The following is a 19,903-nucleotide window of genomic DNA, read 5'->3' on the forward strand; positions in this document are numbered from 1 at the left end:
TTATATTGGTATTTTGAGAATGTGAACAGGGTCTTGCAGTGATCTCAGCAGATATCTTAGTACTGAGCTTATTTGGAGAGAAAACAATTGGAGGCAATTTCCCTTCCTTTCCTTTGGGGTCATGTTGAAAACATGAAGAGAAGTGTATCTCTGGAAAGCATTTGCTGGTAAAGCTGTATGCTCAACTTCCTGTCTGGCTCAAAGGACGATGTGGAAACCCATAGTGGAAATATTGCTGAAGTCGGGGAGGGGGGTATTCTCATTTATTTTCTTATGCTATTTTACATACACTGCCTGTGAAATCTGCTGACTGTGCATATACTACCTCAACTGTCATTATGGAAATACCAATCATCTCTTTTTCGGTTTACAGCATATTCCCATCTCCGGATCAGGAGCTGACCGCGTCGCTGATGCCGTCAGCCCAAAACACGGGCGGGGGCTCCCTGCCTGATCTGACCAACATCCAGTTCCCCCCTCCGCTACCCACCCCCCTGGACCCCGAGGACTCCACCCTCAGCGCCTCCAACAGCACGGGCAACCTGGCCACCAGCCACTTACACAGCTTCAGCTCCACCAGCCAAGGTGACCTCTCAGTCCTCCACCTTCCAGAACCATAGATGTATAGAGTTTGGAAACACAGTTTGAAATTCTGAATGTTCATGTTGCCACCAGGAGTTGGGAGATGATAATACCACATGATGCCAACATGGCAGACAGTTTGCCGAAATGTATCTTATATATGTCTCTCTGTCTCTAGCTTTCTATGACAGTTGGGATTCTGAAAGAGATGTTTGCTGTTTTGTGTCCCATCAGGACAGACCACCGCCCAGCAGGGCAGGCAGGACAACATGGTCAACCAGGACTCCCACCAGCACCAGTCCCTACAGCTCTCCCCCACCCTGTCACCACCCCTCACCCTCGCCCAGGTAGTACGTACCGTACACTTCCCTGCTAGCACTGTGATTGTTACAGTTCTGAATAGCTTTTCTAGTGTATTTACAATGATTGTACTCTGTAGTTGTCCCCCCCTCTATTTGATTGTACTTAAAGTAAGTTGCTCTGGATAACTGGAGCACCTGTCAAATGATTTGAAGGTAATATACCAGGAGCCTCCAGCGAATCTTAACATCCAACAGAAATTGGGGATTGTACTAAGTTTTGCCGTCACTCTTCTTTCTATCACATTTCTGTGGACATCATTTTAGTTTTTCCCACTGACTAATTTCGAACTCCTATGTCCATCTGTCTCAGGCGGAGACCATAGACGCCATGACACTGGAGGCGCAGTTGTCCCAGTACGCGTTCTTCAGCCAGCCCTCTTCTCAACAACAGCAGCAGCAGACCACTCAAGGACTGACAAGGCTGGTCCAGCTCCCCTCCCCTCTGAACACCTCGTCCAGCCAGACACAGAACTCCATGGATATGAACTCGGTAAGCTTACCTTCTCAAACCCTTCCCTCTTCAAAACATTCCTTATCCTACACTATGTCCGTAGGAAAAGATAGTGCTCAAACCGACTTAGTGTTCCTACACTATTTAACACAATGTAGTTTTTCCTGTTCGGCTATCTTTGGTTTGATCTTGAAGTCAAAGGAACTATTCTTCTTAAAGCAGGATGTGTAGTTTTTTTGTTTTTGTTTTTGCTGCAGGACCATAAATCTGTGGGAACAGATGTACGGGAGACAGAGGTGCTGAAAAATGCCATGGAGGGAAAAGATTGAGGGGGTTTAAAATAAATTCAAGATGAAAGGTGCACAAGAGAGATAATGAATACATTCTCACAAAAATATAAACGCAACATGTAAAGTGTTGGTCCCATGTTTCATGAGCTGAAATAAAAGATCCCAGAACTTTTCCATATACACAAAAAGCTTATTTCTCTCAAATGTTGTGCACAAATTTTGTTTACATCCCTGTTAGTGAGTATTTCTCCTTTGCCAAAATAATCCATCCACCTGACAGGTGTGGCATACCAAGAAGCTGATTAAACAGCATGATCATTACACAGGTGCACCTTGTGCTGGGGACAATAAAAGGCCACTCTAAAATGTGCAGTTTTGTCACACAACACAATGTCATAGATGTTTCAAGTTGAGGGAGCGTGCAATGGGCATGCTGACTGCAGGAATGTCGACCAGAGCTGTGGTCAGAGAATTTAATGTTAATTGCTCTACCAGAAGCCACCTCCAACGTTGTTTAGAGAATTTGCAGTACGTCCAACCGGCCTCAACTGCAGACCACGTGTAACCATGCCAGCACAGGACCTCCACATCTATCTTTTTCACCTGCGGGATGGTCTGAGACGAGCCACCAGGACAGCTGATGAAACTGTGGGTTTGCACAACCAAAGAATTTCTGCACAATCTGTCAGAAACTGTCTCAGGGAAGCTCATCTGCGTGCTCGTTGTCCTCACCAGGGTCTTGACCTGACTGCAGTACGGCGTTGTAACCGACTTTAGTGGGCAAAAACTCAACTTCGATGGCCACTGGCACGCTGGAGAAGTGTTCTCTTCACGGATGAATCCCAGTTTCAACTTTACGGGGCAGATGGCAGACAGCGTGTATGGCATCGTGTGGGTGAGCAGTTTGCTGATGTCAATGTTGTGAACAGAGTGCCCCATGGTGGCAGTGGGGTTATGGTATGGGCAGAGATAAGCTACGGACAACGAACACAATTACCGATGGCAGTTTGAATGCACAGAGCTACCATGACGAGATCCTGAGGCCCATTGTCGTGTCGTTCATCCACCGCCACCACCTCGTTTCAGCATGATAATGCACAGCCCCATGTCGCAAGGACCTGTACACAATTCCTAGAAGCTGAAAATGTACAAGTTCTTCCATGCCCTGCATACTCACCAGACATGTCCCCCATTGAGCATGTTTGGGATCCTCTGGATCGACGTGTATGACAGCGTGTTCCAGTTTCCGCAAATATCCAACAACTTTGCACAGCCATCGAAGCGGAGTGGGACAACATTCCACAATCAACAGCCTGATCAACTCTATGCGAAGGAGATGTGTTGCGCTGCATGAGGCAAATGGTGTTCCCACCAGATACTGACTGGTTTTCTGATCCACGCCCCTACCTTTTTTTTAAAGGTATCTGTGACCAACAGATGCATATCTGTATTCCCAGTCATGTGAAATCCATAGATTAGGGCCTAATTTAATTTATTTCAATTTACTGATTTCCTTATTAACTGTAATTCAGTAAAATCTTTGAAATTGTTGCATTTATATTTTTCTTCAGAATGCCAAGTGAGTGTTTTTAAAGGCACTCCGCTACACTGACATTCTTTAACTATATGGCGATCCATACAAGATGCCTGCTGGTGGCCTCCACAAAATATGCTGACTGTTCGGTTGCGAAATGCTAATTCAATTAAGTGTTGAACATGGTTTTGCTCAATATTGTTTGTTATAGCTCAATCTCTCTATTCAGACATTCCTTTTGCATCGCCTCAACCGACAGTTATGAACGTAGAGAGATTTTAGAGTTCATGTGTAGGCAGATGGTGCATTTGAATATTATTACAATACAATTGCATCAGTTTCTGTTGCAAGTGTGTTTATATACTGTATACTTCCTCTTAGCAGAGTGGAGTTAACTTTCATGACAAGTTATTCAATTGTTATGTAAGCTTGAGTGTCTGAAGCTGTCACTGAACCTTTTACTTTACTTCTATGACCCTAGTATAGGCATCTGTTGCAGCTGTATAGCATCCTTTTATTTCGTCATTCACTGCATCATTTATTTAGCAAGCCATACGGTTCAGCAGGGTTCCCCAACTGGTGGACCGTGGGCCAAATCTGACCCGCGGGTGATTTTATTTCAATGCTGGACATAAAGACTGTAAAAACACCAGCAAATCAGCTCCAAGTTATTTTAATTTTAGAAATCTGTTCCCAAGTATTCCCACGCATAATAAAGAGACGTGATCGTATACAAATGCAAGCAAGGTTTGAAATTATTATGTTTTAGTCAAACATTACAGTGCATTCGGTAAGTTCAGACCCCTTGAGTTTTTCCACATTTTGTTACAGCCTTATTCTAAAATGGATTAAATGTTTTTTTCCCCTCATGAATCTACACACAGTACCCCATAATGACAAAGCAAAAACAGGTTTTTAGACATTTTTGCAAATGTATTACAAATAAAAAAAGGAAATATCACATTTACATAAGTATTCAGAACCTTTACTCAGTACTTTGTTGAAGCACATTTGGCAGCGATTACAGCCTTGAGTCTTCTTGGCTATGATGCTACAGTTGAAGTTGGAAGTTTACATACACTTAGGTTGGAGACATTAAAACTCGTTTTTCAACCACTCCACACATTTCTTGTTAACAAACTATAGTTTTGGCAAGTCTGTTAGGACATCTACTTTGTGCATGACACAAGTAATTTTTCCAACAATTGTTTACAGACAGATTATTTCACTTATAATTCACTGTATCACAATTCCAGTGGGTCAGAAGTTTACATACACTAAGTTGACTGTGCCTTTAAACAGCTTGGAAAATTCCAGAAAATGATGTCATGGCTTTAAAAGCTTCTGATAGGCTAATTGACATCATTTTTTATTTTTTTTATTTCACCTTTATTTAACCAGGTAAGCCAGTTGAGAACAAGTTCTCATTTACAACTGCGACCTGGCCAAGATAAAGCAAAGCAGTGTGATTAAAAACAACAACACAGAGTTACATATGGGGTAAACAAAACAAAGTCAAAAATACAACAGAAAATATATATATATACAGTGTGTGCGAATGTAGTAAGTTATGGAGGTAAGCCAATAAATAGGCCATAGTGCTAAATAGTTACAATTTCGTATTAACACAGATAGGAATGACAGATGTGCAAAAGATGATGTGCAAATAGAGATACTGGGGTGCAAATTAGCAAAATAAATAACAATATGGGGATGAGGTAGTTGGATGGGCTAATTTCAGAATGGCTGTGTACAGGTGCAGTGATCGGTAAGCTGCTCTGACAACTGATGCTTAAAGTTAGTGAGGGAGATAAGAGTCTCCAGCTTCAGAGATTTTTGCAGTTCGTTCCAGTCATTGGCAGCAGAGAACTGGAAGGAATGGCGGCCAAAGGAGGTGTTGGCTTTGGGGATGACCAGTGAGATATACCTGCTGGAGCGCAGACTACGGGTGGGTGTTGCTATGGTGACCAGTGAGCAAAGATAAGACAGGGATTTGCCTAGCAGTGATTTGTAGATGACCTGGAGCCAGTGGGTTTGGCGACTAATATATAGTGAGGGCCAGCCAACAAGAGCGTACAGGTCACAATGGTGGGTAGTATATGGGGCTTTGGTGACAAAACGGATGGCACTGTGGTAGACTACATCCAATTTGCTGAGTAGAGTGTTGGAGGCTATTTTGTAAATGACATCGCCGAAGTCAAGGATTGGTAGGATAGTCAGTTTTACGAGGGCATGTTTGGCAGCATGAGTGAAGGAGGCATTGTTGTGAAATAGGAAGTCGATTCTAGATCTAACTTTTGATTGGAGATGCTTAATGTGAGTCTGGAAGGAGAGTTTACAGTCTAACCAGACACCTAGGTATTTGTAGTTGTCCACATACTCTAGGTCAGACCCGCCGAGAGTAGGGATTCTAGTCGGGTGGGCGGGTGCAAGCAGCGTTCGGTTGAAGAGCATGCATTTAGTTTTACTAGTGTTTAAGAGCAGTTGGAGGCTACGGAAGGAGTGTTGTATGGCGTTGAAGCTCGTTTGGAGGTTTGTTAACACAGTGTCCAATGAAGGGCCAGATGTATACAAAATGGTGTCGTCCGCATAGAGGTGGATTCGAGCGTCACCAGCAGCAAGAGCGACATCATTGATATACACAGAGAATAGAGTCGGCCCGAGAATTGAACCCTGTGGCACCCCCATAGAGACTGCCAGAGGTCCAGACAACAGGCCCTCCGATTTGACACATTGAACTCTATCTGAGAAGTAGTTGGTGAACCAGGCGAGGCAGTCATTTGTGAAACCAAGGCTATTTAGTCTGCCAATAAGAATGCAGTGGTTTGAGTCAATTGGAGGTGTACCTGTCGATGTATTTCAAGGCCTACCTTCAAACTCAGTGACTCTTTGCTTGACATCATGGGAAAATAAAAAGAAATCAGCCAAGACCTCAGAAAAAAATGTGTAGACCTCCAAGTCTGGTTCATCCTTGAGAGCAATTTCCAAACACCTGAAGGTACCACGTTCATCTGTACAAACAATAGTACGCAAGTATAAACACCATGGGACCACGCAGCCGTTATAGCGCTCAGGAAGGAGACGTGTTCTGTCTCCTAGAGATGAACGTACTTTGGTGCAAAAAGTGCAAATCAGTCCTAGAACAACAGCAAAGGACCTTGTGAAGATGCTGGAGGAAACAGGTACAAAAGTATCTATATCCACAGTAAAACAAGTCCTATATCGACATAACCTGAAAGGCCGCTCAGCAAGGAAGAAGCCACTACTCCAAAACCGCCATAAAAAAGCCAGACTACGGTTTGCAACTGTACATGGGGACAAAGATCGTACTTTTTGGAGAAATGTCCTCTGGTCTGATGAAACAAAAATATAACTGTTTGGCCATAATGACCATCGTTATGTTTGGAGGAAAAAGGGGGTGGCTTGCAAGCCGAAGAACACCATCCCAACCGTGAAGCACGGGGGTGGCAGCATCATGCTGTGGGGGTGCTTTGCTGCAGCAGGGACTGGTACACTTCACAAAATAGATGGCATCATGAGGAAGGAAAATTATGTGGATATATTGAAGCAACATCTCAAGACATCAGTCAGGAAGTTAAAGATTGGTCGCAAATGGGTCTTCCAAATGGACAATGACCCCAAGCATACTTCAAAAGTTGTGGCAAAATGGCTTAAGGACAACAAAATCAAGGTATTGAAGTGGCCATCACAAAGCCCTGACCTTAATCCTATAGAACATTTGTGGGCAGAACTGAAAAAGCGTGTGCGAGCAAGGAGGCCTACAAACCTGACTCAGTTACACCAGCTCTGTCAGGAGGAATGGGCCAAAATTCACCAAACTTATTGTGGGAAGCTTGTGGAAGGCTACCCGAAACATTTGACCCAAGTTAAACAATTTAAAGGCAATGCTACCAAATACTAATTGAGTGTATGTAAACTTCTGACCCAATGGGAATGTGATGAAAGAAATAAAAGCTGAAATAAATCACTCTACTATTATTCTGACATTTCACATTCTTAAAATAAAGTGGTGGTCCTAACTGACCTAAGACAGGGAATTTGTACTAGGACTAAATGTCAGGAATTGTGAAAAACTGAGTTTAAATGTATTTGGCTAAGGTGTATGTAAACTTCCGACTTCAACTGTACATATTGGCACACCTGTATTTTGGGAGTTTCTCCCATTCTTCTCTGCAGATCCTCTCAAGCTCTGTCAAGTTGTATGGGAAGCGTCACTGCACAGCTATTTTCAGGTCTCTCCAGAGATGTTCGATCGGGTTCAAGTCCGGGCTCTGGCTGGGCCACTCAAGGACATTCAGAGACTTGTCCCGAAGCCACTCCTGCGTTGTCTTGGCTGTGTGCTTAGGGGTGTTGTCCTGTTGGAAGGTGAAACTTCGCCCCAGTCTGAGGTCCTGAGCGCTCTGGAGCAGGTTTTCATCAAGGATCTCTCTGTACATCTTTCCCTCGATCCTGACTAGTCTCCCAGTCCCTGCCGCTGAAAAACATCCCCACAGCATGATGCTGTCACCACCATGCTTCACCGTAGGGATGGGGCCAGGTTTCCTCCAGACGTGATGCTTGGCATTCAGGCCAAAGAGTTCAATCTTGGTTTCATCAGACCAGAGAATCTTGTTTCTCATGGTCTGAGAGTGCTTTAGGTGCCTTTTGGCAAACTACAAGTAGGCTGTCATGTGCCTTTTACTGAGGAATGGCTTCTGTCTGGTCACTCTACCATAAAGGCCTGATGGTGGAGTGCTGCAGAGATGGTTGTCCTTCTGGAAGGTTCTCTCATCTCCACAGAGGAACTCTGGAGCTCTGTCAGAGTGACCATCGGGTTCTTGGTCACCTCCCTGACCAAGGCCCTTCTCCCCCGATTGCTCAGTTTGGCCGGGCGGCCAGCTCTAGGAAGAGTCTTGGTGGTTCCAAACTTCTTCCATTTAAAAATGATGTAGGCCAGTGTGTTCTTGGGGACCTTCAATGCTGCAGACAGTTTTTGGTACCCTTCCCCAGATCTGTGCCTCGACACAATCCTGTCTCGGAGCTCTACGGACAATTCCTTCGACCTCATGGCTTGGTTTTTGCTCTGACATGCACTGTCAACTGTGGGACCTTATATAGACAGGTGTGTGCATTTCTAAATCATGTCCAATCAATTGAATTAACCACAGGTGGACTCCAATCAAGTTGTAGAAACATCTCAAGGACGATCAATGGAAACAGGATGCACCTGAGCTCAATTTTGAGTCTCATAACAAAGGGTCTGAATACTTATGTAAATAAGGTATGTTTTTGTTTGATACATTTGATACAATTTCAAAAACCTGTTTTCATTTTGTCATTATGGGATATTGTGTGTAGATTGATGAGAAATGTTTTATTTTATCCATTTTAGAATAAGGCTGTAATGTAATGTAATGTGGAAAAAGTCAAGGGGTCTGAATACTTTCCAAATGCACTGTATATCTGTTTGGGCTCCTTGCGGTCAATTTACGGTCTACAAATTATTTGTAATTATGTTCTGGCCCCATGGCCATCCGCTCAAGACATTCAGCCTGCTGCTGAATCTAGTTGATGATTCCTGCTGTATATTAATACATTGGTAGTGAACTGAGGGAGATAGAAATATGATTAGTGTATCTGTCAATACTGATGTCACCTCACACTGGTTAAAGATGTGTCAACTCACCTTCTATTTGCTAAACATACATTCTACTCACCTTCTATTTGCTAAACATATGTTCAACTCGCCTTCTATTGGCTAAACATACATTCAACTTGCCTTCTATTGACTAAACATGGTATTTGACCATTGTACTGGTGGAAGTGGATTTCAGTGCTCTCGTCTTGAGGTGAAGACGAGCAGAGAGGAGCGAGCTACTACCATTAAATTACTTGGTTATCTTGTTGAAGAATGACTTAAATGGCTAGCTAGTGAGTCAGCTATTTGCACAGTACACACCCTAAAGGAAGAACAAACCCTTACATAGCATACATTTGATGATCACTGAAGCCATAGATCCCCGAGGGATTCCATTAAAACATTTGATTGTTAGCCAATTCTTATCTCTTTGTGCAGTTAGGCTAAATCACCCTCTTTCGCAAGGCCACGATGATGGTGCAAGTCAACTAATCCAGGGCATCTTTAGCAAGGATTTAGCAATAACTGCAAAGACATGAGCCTCATCCTCTGTGTGTATGTCTACTCATAGCCAGGTTGAGACACACTTACACTACATGACCAAAAGTATGTGGACACCTGCTCGTCTAACATCTCATTCCAAAATCATGGGCATTAATATGAAGTTGGTCCCCCCTTTGCTGCTATAACAGCCTCCACTCTTCTGAGAAGGCTTTCCACTAGATGTTGGAACATTGCTGCGGGGACTTGATTCCATTCAGCCACAAGAGCATTAGTGAGGTCGGGCACTGATGTTGGGCGATTAGGCCTGGCTCGCAGTCGGTGTTCCAATTCATACCAAAATTGTTCGATGGAGTTGAGATCAGGGCTATGTGCAGGCCAGTCAAGTTCTTCCACACCGATCTCAACAAACCATTTCTGTATGGACCTCGCTTTGTGCACTGGAGTATTGTCATGCTGAAACAGAAAAGGGCCTTCCCCAAACTGTTGCCACAAAGTTGGAAGCATCGTCTAGAATATCATTGTATGCTGTAGCTTTAAGATTTCCCTTCACTGGAACTAAGGGGCCTAGCCCGAACCATGAAAAACAGCCCCAAACCATTATTCCTCCAACACCAAACTTTACAGTTGGCACTATGCATTCGGGCAGGTAACGTTCTCCTGGCATCCCCCAAAGCAACAGTCGTCCGTTGGACTGCCAGATGGTGAAGCGTGATTCATCACAGAGAACGCGTTTCCACTGCTCCAGAGTCCAATGGCGGCAAGCTTTACACCACTCCAGCTGACGCTTGGCATTGCGCATGGTGATCTTAGGCTTGTGTGCGGCTGCTCGGCCATGGAAACCCATTTGATGAAGCTCTCGACGAACAGTTCTTGAACTGACTTTGCTTCCAGAGGCAGTTTGGAACTTGGTAGTGAGTGTTGCAACCGAGGACAGACTATTTTTACGCTATATGCGCTTCAGCACTCGTCGGTCCCGTTCTGTGTGCTTGTGCGGCCTACAAATTCGCAGCTGAGCTGTTGTTGCTCCTAGATGTTTCCACTTCACAGAAACAGCATTTATAGTTGACTGGGGCAGCTCTAGCAGGGCAGAAATTTGACGAACTGACTTGTTGGAAAGGTGGCATCCTATGACTGTGCTACGTTGAAAGTCACTGAGCTCTTCAATAAGGCCAATCTATTGCCAATGTTTGTCTATGGATATTGCATGGCTGTGTGCTTGATTTTATACACCTGTCAGCATCTGGTGTGGCAAAATAGCCGAATCCACTAATTTGAAGGGGTGTCCACATACTTTTGTAAATATAGTGTAGCATACCTTTTCAGAAAGGAGCCAGTCAGTCAGTCAGCCAGCCAGTAACCCAGCAGGTCAGTAACCCAGCCAGTAACCCAGCAGGTCAGTAACCCAGCCAGTCAGTAACCCAGCCAGTAACCCAGCAGGTCAGTCAGCCAGCCAGTAACCCAGCAGGTGTCAGTCAGCCAGTCAGTCAGCCAGTCAGTAACCCAGCAGGTCAGTCAGCCAGTCAGTCAGTCAGCCAGCCAGCCAGTAACCCAGCAGGTCAGTCAGCCAGTCAGTCAGTCAGCCAGCCAGCCAGTAACCCAGCAGGTCAGTCAGCCAGTCAGTAACCCAGCAGGTGTCAGTCAGCCAGCCAGTAACCCAGTAGGTCAGTAACCCAGCCAGTAACCCAGCAGGTCAGTCAGACAGTCAGTAACCCAGCAGGTGTCAGCCAGCCAGTCAGTCAGCCAGCCAGTAACCCAGCAGGTCAGTAAGCCAGTCAGTAACCCAGCAGGTGTCAGCCAGCCAGCCAGTAACCCAGCCAGTAACCCAGCAGGTCAGTAAGCCAGTCAGTAACCCAGCAGGTGTCAGCCAGCCAGCCAGTAACCCAGTCAGTAACCCAGCAGGTGTCAGCCAGCCAGTCAGTCAGCCAGTCAGTAACCCAGCAGGTGTCAGCCAGCCAGCCAGTAACCCAGCCAGTAACCCAGCAGGTCAGTAAGCCAGTCAGTAACCCAGCAGGTGTCAGTCAGCCAGTCAGTCAGCCAGTCAGTAACCCAGCAGGTGTCAGCCAGCCAGTCAGTAAGCCAGTCAGTAACCCAGCAGGTGTCAGTCAGCCAGTCAGTCAGCCAGTCAGTAACCCAGCAGGTGTCAGCCAGCCAGCCAGTAACCCAGCCAGTAACCCAGCAGGTCAGTAAGCCAGTCAGTAACCCAGCAGGTGTCAGCCAGCCAGCCAGTAACCCAGTCAGTAACCCAGCAGGTGTCAGCCAGCCAGTCAGTAAGCCAGTCAGTAACCCAGCAGGTGTCAGCCAGCCAGTCAGTCAGCCAGTCAGTAACCCAGCAGGTGTCAGCCAGCCAGCCAGTAACCCAGCCAGTAACCCAGCAGGTCAGTAAGCCAGTCAGTAACCCAGCAGGTGTCAGTCAGCCAGTCAGTCAGCCAGTCAGTAACCCAGCAGGTGTCAGCCAGCCAGTCAGTAAGCCAGTCAGTAACCCAGCAGGTGTCAGTCAGCCAGTCAGTCAGCCAGTCAGTAACCCAGCAGGTGTCAGTCAGCCAGTCAGTCAGCCAGTCAGTAACCCAGCAGGTGTCAGCCAGCCAGTCAGTCAGTCAGCCAGCCAGTAACCCAGCAGGTCAGTCAGCCAGTCAGTGAGTCTAACTAAAATATGATCCTGTATTAAGGCTCTTTCCCCCAACAGTACCGCAGTAGGGCTGGGTCTTCAGCCAATCAGTCTCCAACATCACCAGTCTCCAATCAAGGCTTCTCACCTGGCGGCTCGCCTCAAGTAAGGGCGTGTGAGCAAAACCCGCTGACAGTGTGTGTGTGTATATATATATATATATATATATATATATATATATATATATATATATATATATATATACACACTGTTCCTCCATTGTAGTTCTGTTTTCGTCGCCAGCTGGGCCCCTTGGCTGCCCCTTCCGGCTGCTCTTGTGTCACCAACCCCCTGCCACCCCCATCGTCGTGTCTCGCAGTGTCACTGACCCCTTCCCCCTTGCTGCTTCTCTGTGTCTGCATCCTAAGTGGCCTCGTAGCATAGCCACTAAAATGACACACGTTAGCCAGTTGGTTGAGGAAGGAAAATGTACTTGGTAGTTAACATCTAGCCACCTGAGCTGACTTTTAGCCTTGCTAGAGTTTTGAATCCCTTGTGTATTGTGAAGAAACAGGGTCCCTCAACAAGGCCCTGTAGGCTAGATGTACGTTGTAAGTTTGATGTAAATGTATAATATAAACAAACTAATTGAACTGAACATAACATTGAACGACTAAGTCATCTCCTGTTAGAGGAGTCCTAAAAGCTCCCACCCAGTATCCAGGCTACTAGCTACATGGGTATGTTTGTTCATCCGTTTGTGCTTTCTCTCACCTAGACGGCTAACCTACAGTGTTGTAGGTTACATGCAGTGCGGCAGACAGTCCATGTTCTGTTATCATGCCCTTCACCGGTGTTCTTTTGGCAGGGCACAGATAATGTGGTTCTGAACTGAAAGAGGCATGGGGAAGGCTGCCTTACTGAGTCTCTGTCAATATAATCCAATGATTTATACATTAAGGCGGACGATGAAAGCGGAACATTTTCGGCTTTTTATAAGAATATTAAATTAAAACTTCAAGAGCATTACTGGATGATTGAATGTTTTTGAAATTCTAACTTTACCCACAAAAGGAATTTCCATATTTCATTCTATTTCATTATGTTATTTTATCTAAGATATTAAGAATTCTTAGTACAAGACATGCATGGTAACCAACTCCCTACAACATTGTTGGTTGTGGGTTGATGACATTTATAAAGTGCTTTTGAGTAGTATTCAGTGCATGTTGACATATTGGCTGGTTGGGCACTTAACATCAACATCCGAGGAACAAGAGGTAAATGCAGTTGATCTGATCATCTGTCGAATCATCTTTAAAGGTGAGATGGGCAGGTTACTATGATGACTTAATTAATCAACTAATGGATGAGATTGAGGTTGATTGCACAGCAAATTCATTGATGAGCTTGCGAAACTTGATTCCTGCTGTGTTTGTACTGTGTCATGCTTTAACTATTGTCTAGGAAGCAGTATGTTGTTTGTTTTCAGGATTGCAGATGTGTGCGGTGATTTCTGTGTTGCCTGGAGCTGAATGGAAAGCAAAACCCAATCGTTTGATGTGAATGTCTTATGAATTGTGACATAGTTCAGTTAGTTGTGGTGTGATTGTGCACTCTATCTGCTCTTCCTCTCCTGTGTTTTATACCTGTACATTAATATCATGGTATTGTTTTTAACAAGGGGATATGCTTGTGTTCTAGCACCACTCCATATTGGGCAGTGTGTTTGCGGACTTCTATGACCAGCAACTCACTTCCAGACAGACCAGTGCTCTCTCCCAACAGGTAAGTAAGGTTTAACATCCTACCTCAGGACTAATTATGCAAGCTAATATTAGATACTTTTCGTATGGCAATATTTGCCAATATCTTGGTATCGAAGCACAATATATTAATACAGGGTTTCCCAAACTCGGTCCTCGGGACCCCAAGGGGTGCATGTTCAGGTATTTGCCCTAGCACTACAAAGCTGATTTAAATAATAAACTCATCATTAAGCTAAACGTGCACCCATTGGGGTCCCGAGGACCGAGTTTGGGAAACCATGTATTAATAGGTTTCCATTTTTTACCATTGTACTGAATCTTTATATTGACCATTTGGCAACTGTTATTAGTAGAGAAATGAGCCCTTGTTGTTGAGTGTTGGCTAACCTCATGTTCTGTGTTGACTAACCTCATGTTCTGTTTTCTCTGTTCCTCGAACAGCTGGAGCAGTTCAACATGACAGACAACAGTCTGTATGGCCAGGGCTCCACCCTCAACTACTCCCAAGCAGCCATGATAGGTTTGATGGGTAGCCACGGCAACCTGCAAGACTCCCAGCAGCTGGGCTACAGTAGCCATGGCAACATCCCCAACATCATTCTCACAGGTACTATTCCGCCACACCAGGTGGCTCACTCAAGTCTCAGCAAGGCTAGGCAGAAGAATAGAGTTCACACAATGTAAACACTCTCTCAATACAAAGCTCTAACTCTTGTTATGTCTAGGGGTCCAAGGCACACCTAGCTGTTCGATAAGCTGTCTGAATGTTTGCATTTAGCATGAAAGTGAGTGTAAGCAGACTGGTTGTCAGTGTATTCACCTGGGAAGAATGAGTACTTACCAGGGTCCAGGGTGAGCTCTGTCTTAGTCAGCCAGCCCAACCCATTTGTTCTTGTCGTGACAAATAATAATAAAAACAAATACAAAAAATACAAAAAGGCATGCCCAAACAAAAAAAGTATCGCACAAATGCGCGACCCTGCTGGGCTGAGAGGCTTCTTCTTCTTCTTCTTTAAAGTTTTATGGCAGACTACATATGTACGGGGTGTTCTTCTTTGATATTATTGCGGTCCGCAAACAAATGCTGTAGGTGCATGCCGCCACCTACTGTGTTGGCTGTATCAGCCCAAATCATTTACAAAATAAAAGTAAACAAAGTAAACAAAACTCAATGTACTCCTTTATTCAGTCCTGGAAACCCAAAAACCTTTCAGCCGCAGATACTATTATGTCCAGTTTCTTGGAATTTTTGTTTGTTTGTGCAGTACAATTAATCACATGCGCGATAAACACCATAAAATCCACCTTCTTCACAATCAGCATATCCGTTTCCCTCAACTGTTGAACAACACTCTGAATCTCAAGATTCAGCGGAGAATCCACCACCATATCTTCAGCTCCCCTCGCTCCTTCAGCTATTTCACTTGCCTCCGGGTAGGAGACCTGCTGTATAGCTCTGACCCTTGCCACTTCATACTCCTTTAACCTAACCGGGCACTCCGGGGAATTGGGAACGTGGTTTCCAGGCTGAGAGGCTATTCAATCCACCGCTCTTCTCACTAATCACCTGCCTATCACTTGCACCTGTGAGCAATTACTTATCAATCCCCTGCTGGGGGAAAGGCGTTCCAATGAATGGGTCTTAAGGTTATTATAGCTGATAGCTGGTGGTGGTGGTGGGGAGGTGGATGATTGTCGAAAACAGTTGCTGAGAAACAGCAAGTGAGAGTACATGGGTAAGTTGACATACATCCCAAGATGTATGCCCATTGGTTGAGAGAGAGGAAGGTGATAATTGCAAGAGTGAGCACATAGGTTGAACAGCAAGCGTGAGGAATGTGCATTATTGTGCCGTGTTTATAGGCTATAAGGTAAATAGGAGAATGACACACCGCACGTGGCTAACAGGAAAGAGGAGAAACAAGACACTATGCTGATGATGATACGTTTGTATTCATTCCCACTATGCCCGTAGAATAGGACAGTAAGTGAATTATGTTATGCATACTGGATGAAGTTAAACGAGCATTCAGACCAGCCTTCCTGATTTGAACTTTAGTAAACTACATTTATTAAATGCTCCTTGAAATATTTAATGAGACGCTATTCTTTATGTGGTGTAAACGCTGGAAGACCCTGACCACTCCTCATCTCTCTTTACCGGTGTATGTTTTAGCCACTGGAGAGTCACCACCCAGACCTTCCAAGGGTTTGTCTTACAGCTCTCTGTCGGCTGACATCAGCTTCGACGCAGACTCTCAGTTTCCCCTGGACGAGCTGAAGATCGACCCGCTGACCCTAGATGGGCTGTACATGCTCAACGATCCTGACATGGACCTCACTGACCCCGCCACAGAAGACGCCTTTCGGATGGACCGGCTGTAGAGTCGCTGCCAAGTTGACCGACTGTGTCAGAGGAACCCGGCCTGAGGGGAGAGGGATATTTCGGGGGTGTTGGGAGCTCGTGGCGAGGCCCCAGCTGTGCAGTGTATTCATCCCACACTCCCACCTCCCTTCACCAGCCGCCCCTTTCTAAGAGCTATGGTAAGATAAGCTAAATGGTCGACAGTTTGCTTTCTCCACTCCGTATGGAAAAGATGAAAGGGCGACGTTGTCATGTTTGGTGGATATTGCGCTTAAGGTTCTGCCTGTGACCAGTCTGTGCTAACCACATACATCCCTTAACTTGTTTATTTATTTATTTTATTACATGCCTCCTGATGGCCTTTCTGTTGGTTTTTGTAAAGAAAACAAAAAGTAGGGGATACAACACTACATTGGTCTGGCCTTCCATTTGAAGACATTAACTGATTTAAAATCATGTCTGCAGTGGAAACTGTTTTATCTTTCTCTCACCTGTCATACTAGATTAGCATGTCTTGCCTCATTATCACCCATCTGCTTTTTCACAACCGCCCTTCTCATGGCTCATAGTCCCGTGTAGCTCAGTTGGTAGAGCATGGCGCTTGCAACGCCAGGGTTGTGGGTTCGATTCCCGCGGGGGACCAGTATGAAAAAATGTATGCACTCACTAACTGTAAGTCGCTCTGGATAAGAGCATCTGCTAAATGACTAAAATGTAAATGTAAATGGCTAATCTTCAATGCACTTAACCACGCTGTCATTAACTCACACTATACAGTGCCTTCAGAAAGTATTCACACCCCTTTACTTTTTCCACATTTTGTTGTGTTGCGAAGTGGGATTCAAATGTCAACGATCTACACAAAATGCTTTAATGTCAGAGTGGAAGAAAAAATCTAACATTGTAATTTTTTTATGGAAAAGAAAACACCAATATATCTTGATTAGATAAGTATTCAACCCCCTGAGTCAATACATGTTAGAATCACCTTTGGCAGCAATTACAGCTGTGAGTCTTTCTGGGTAAGTCTAAGAGCTTTGCACACCTTGATTGTACAATATTTGCTCATAATTCTTAAAATAATTATTCAAACTCTGTCAAATTGGTTGTTGATCATTTGTACACAGCCATTTTCAAGTCTTGCCATAGCTTTTCAAGACAATTTATGTCAAAACTGTAACTAGGCCACTCAGAAACATTCAATGTCATCTTGGTAAGCAACTCCAGTTTATATTTGGCCTTCTGTTTTAGGTAATTGTCCTGCTGAAAGGTGAATCTGTCTGCCAGTGTCTGTTGGAAAGCAGACTGAACCAAGTTTTCCTCTAGGATTTTGCCTGTGCTTAGCTCTATTCTGTTTCCCTCCCCCTAAAAAACTCCCTAGTCCTTGCTTATGACAAGCATACCCATAACATGATGCAGCCACCACCATGCTTGAAATGATGAAGAGTGGTACTCGGTGATGTGTTGTGTTGGATTTGCCCCAAACATAACGCTTTGTATTCAGGACTAAAAGTTCATTGTTTGCAGTATTACTTTAATTCCTTGTTGCAAACAGGATGCATGTTTTGGAATATTTTTATTCTGTACAGGCTTCCCTCTTTTCACTCTGTCATTTATGTTAGTATTGTGGAGTAACTACAATGTTGTTGATCCATCCTCAGTTATCGCCTATCACAGCCATTAAACTCTGTAACTGTTTTAAAATCACCATTGGCCTCATGGTGAAATCCCTGAGCGGTTTCCTTCCTCTCCGGCAACTGAGTTAGGAAGGACGCCTGTATTTTTTTAGTGACTGGGTGTAGTGATACACCATCCGAAGTGTAAATAACAACTACACCATACTCAAAGGGATATTCAATGTCTGTTTCTATTTTATTTTTTACCCATCTACCAATAGGTGCCCTTATTTGCGAACCATTGGAAAACCTCCCTGGTCTTTGTGGTTGAATCTGTGCTTGAAATTCACTGCTCGGCATGGGACCTTACAGATACAATGCATGACCAAAAGTATGTGGACACCTGCTCGTCGAACGTCTCATTCCAAAATCATGGGCATTAATATGGAGTTGGTCCCTCCCCTTTTGCTGCTATAACAGCCTCCACTCTTCTGGGAAGGCTTTCCACTAGATGTTGGAACATTGCTGCGGGGACTTGCTTCCATTCAGCCACAAGAGCATTAGTGATGTCGGGCAATGATGTTGGGCGATTAGGCCTGGCTCACAGTCGGCGTTCTAATTCATCCCAAAGGTGTTAGAAGGGGATGAGGTCAGGACTCTGAGGCCAGTCAAGTTCTTCCACACCGATCTCGACAAACCATTTCTGTATGGACCAGATTCATCACTCCAGAGAACGCGTTTCCACTGCTCCAGAGTCCAATGGCGGCGAGCTTTACACCACTCCAGCCGACATTTGGCATTGCGCATGGTGATCTTAGGCTTGTGTGCAGCTGCTCGGCCATGGAAACCCATGGAACAGTTATTGTGCTGACGTTGCTTCCAAAGGCAGTTTGGACAGACTATTTTTACACGCTGTGCGCTTCAACACTCGGTGGTCCCGTTCTGCAAGCTTGTGTGGCCTACCACTTCGTGGCTGAGCCATTGATGCTCCTAGACTTTTCAACTTCACAATAATAGCATTTACAGTTGACCGGGGCAGCTCTAGCAGGGAAGACATTTAACGAACTGACTTGTTGGAAAGGTGGCATCCTATGACTGTGCCACGTTGAAAGTCACTGAGCTCTTCAGTAAGGCCATTCTACTGCCAATGTTTGTCTATGGATATTGCATGGCTGTGTGCTCGATTGTATACGCTTGTCAGCAACGGGTGTGGCTGAAATAGCCGAATCCACTAATTTGAAGGGGTGTGGCTGAAATAGCCGAATCCACTAATTTGAAGGGGTGTCCACATACTTTTGTATATATAGTGTAATTGTATGTGTGGGGTACAGAGATGGTGTAGTCATTTAAAAATCATGTTAAACACTATTATTGCACACAGTGAGTCCATGCAACATATTATGTGACTTGTTAAGCACAATTTTACTCCTGAACTTATTTAGGCTTGCCATAACAAAAGGGTTAAATACTCAATGACTCAAGACATTTAAGCTTTTCATTTTTAATTAATTTGTAAGCATTTCTAAAAACATAATTCCACTTTGACATTATGGGGTATTGTGTGTAGATCAGTGATACACAATCAAAATGTAATCCACTTTAAATTCAGGCTTTAACAAAACAAAATGTGGAAAAGGTCGAGGGGTGCCAATACTTTCTGAAGGCACTGTAGTTGTATTTATTGGTGCAGTTTTTTTCTCTGAAGTTGACCAGTATTTTACTTTTGGTTTCCTCCAAACTTGTCGTTGTAATTTCAGTCCATCAATTCTGTCAGCATTTCAGGGTTGGACATGTTTTAGTGCTGAAGGGTGTACTACAAAGTGGGTTCAATGAGCTAACTCGTCTAAATATTCAGAAATAACTTGTTATTTTTTGGAAAGATACATTTGAAATGGGCAAGGTCTAATTGACTCAACAACCAAAAACGCGTATCTAAGTTTAACTTTCTTAATGAACCAGAAAATCAATAGGTATTTCTGGTTGTTTGTCAAAGTTAGCTGGCAAACTCATTGATCCTGCTTTGTAGTATACCCCTCTGGTCAACAGTTAAGCGGTTTCCTTTGTTGAACAACTAGGAGTGCTAACCCTCCTCTTTAGCTTGTGATTGGCCACAGCAACCAAAGTAAGGTCTAAATTCCAGTTAAACAATCCTTGAAAAATCACTTACAACCCTGTTTGTAGAGTTGT

The 19,903-nt window shown here is 44.4% G+C and overlaps 1 protein-coding gene across 2 annotated transcripts in view; it reads left to right on the plus strand.

Moving 5' to 3' along the window:
* The window catches only part of LOC311147263 (CREB-regulated transcription coactivator 1-like), a 39,437-nt gene extending 22,238 nt beyond the window's left edge, over window positions 1-17,199 (plus strand). The window contains exons 8-13 of one of the 2 annotated variants that reach the window (XM_084183934.1): window positions 374-585; window positions 817-929; window positions 1,255-1,434; window positions 13,671-13,754; window positions 14,177-14,342; window positions 15,912-17,199. In XM_084183934.1, coding sequence (XP_084040060.1) covers window positions 374-585; window positions 817-929; window positions 1,255-1,434; window positions 13,671-13,754; window positions 14,177-14,342; window positions 15,912-16,120 — 964 coding nt within the window. In that variant the 3' untranslated portion in view covers window positions 16,121-17,199. Of the gene's footprint in view, window positions 1-373; window positions 586-816; window positions 933-1,254; window positions 1,435-13,670; window positions 13,755-14,176; window positions 14,343-15,911 lie in introns of both variants that reach the window. The other variant, XM_084183933.1, reaches the window with a different exon arrangement.
* Window positions 17,200-19,903: the final 2,704 nt, after the last annotated feature.

The sequence above is a fragment of the Coregonus lavaretus genome, assembly GCF_964263955.1.
Source record: "Coregonus lavaretus genome assembly, chromosome: 19".
Lineage (NCBI taxonomy): Eukaryota > Metazoa > Chordata > Actinopteri > Salmoniformes > Salmonidae > Coregonus > Coregonus lavaretus.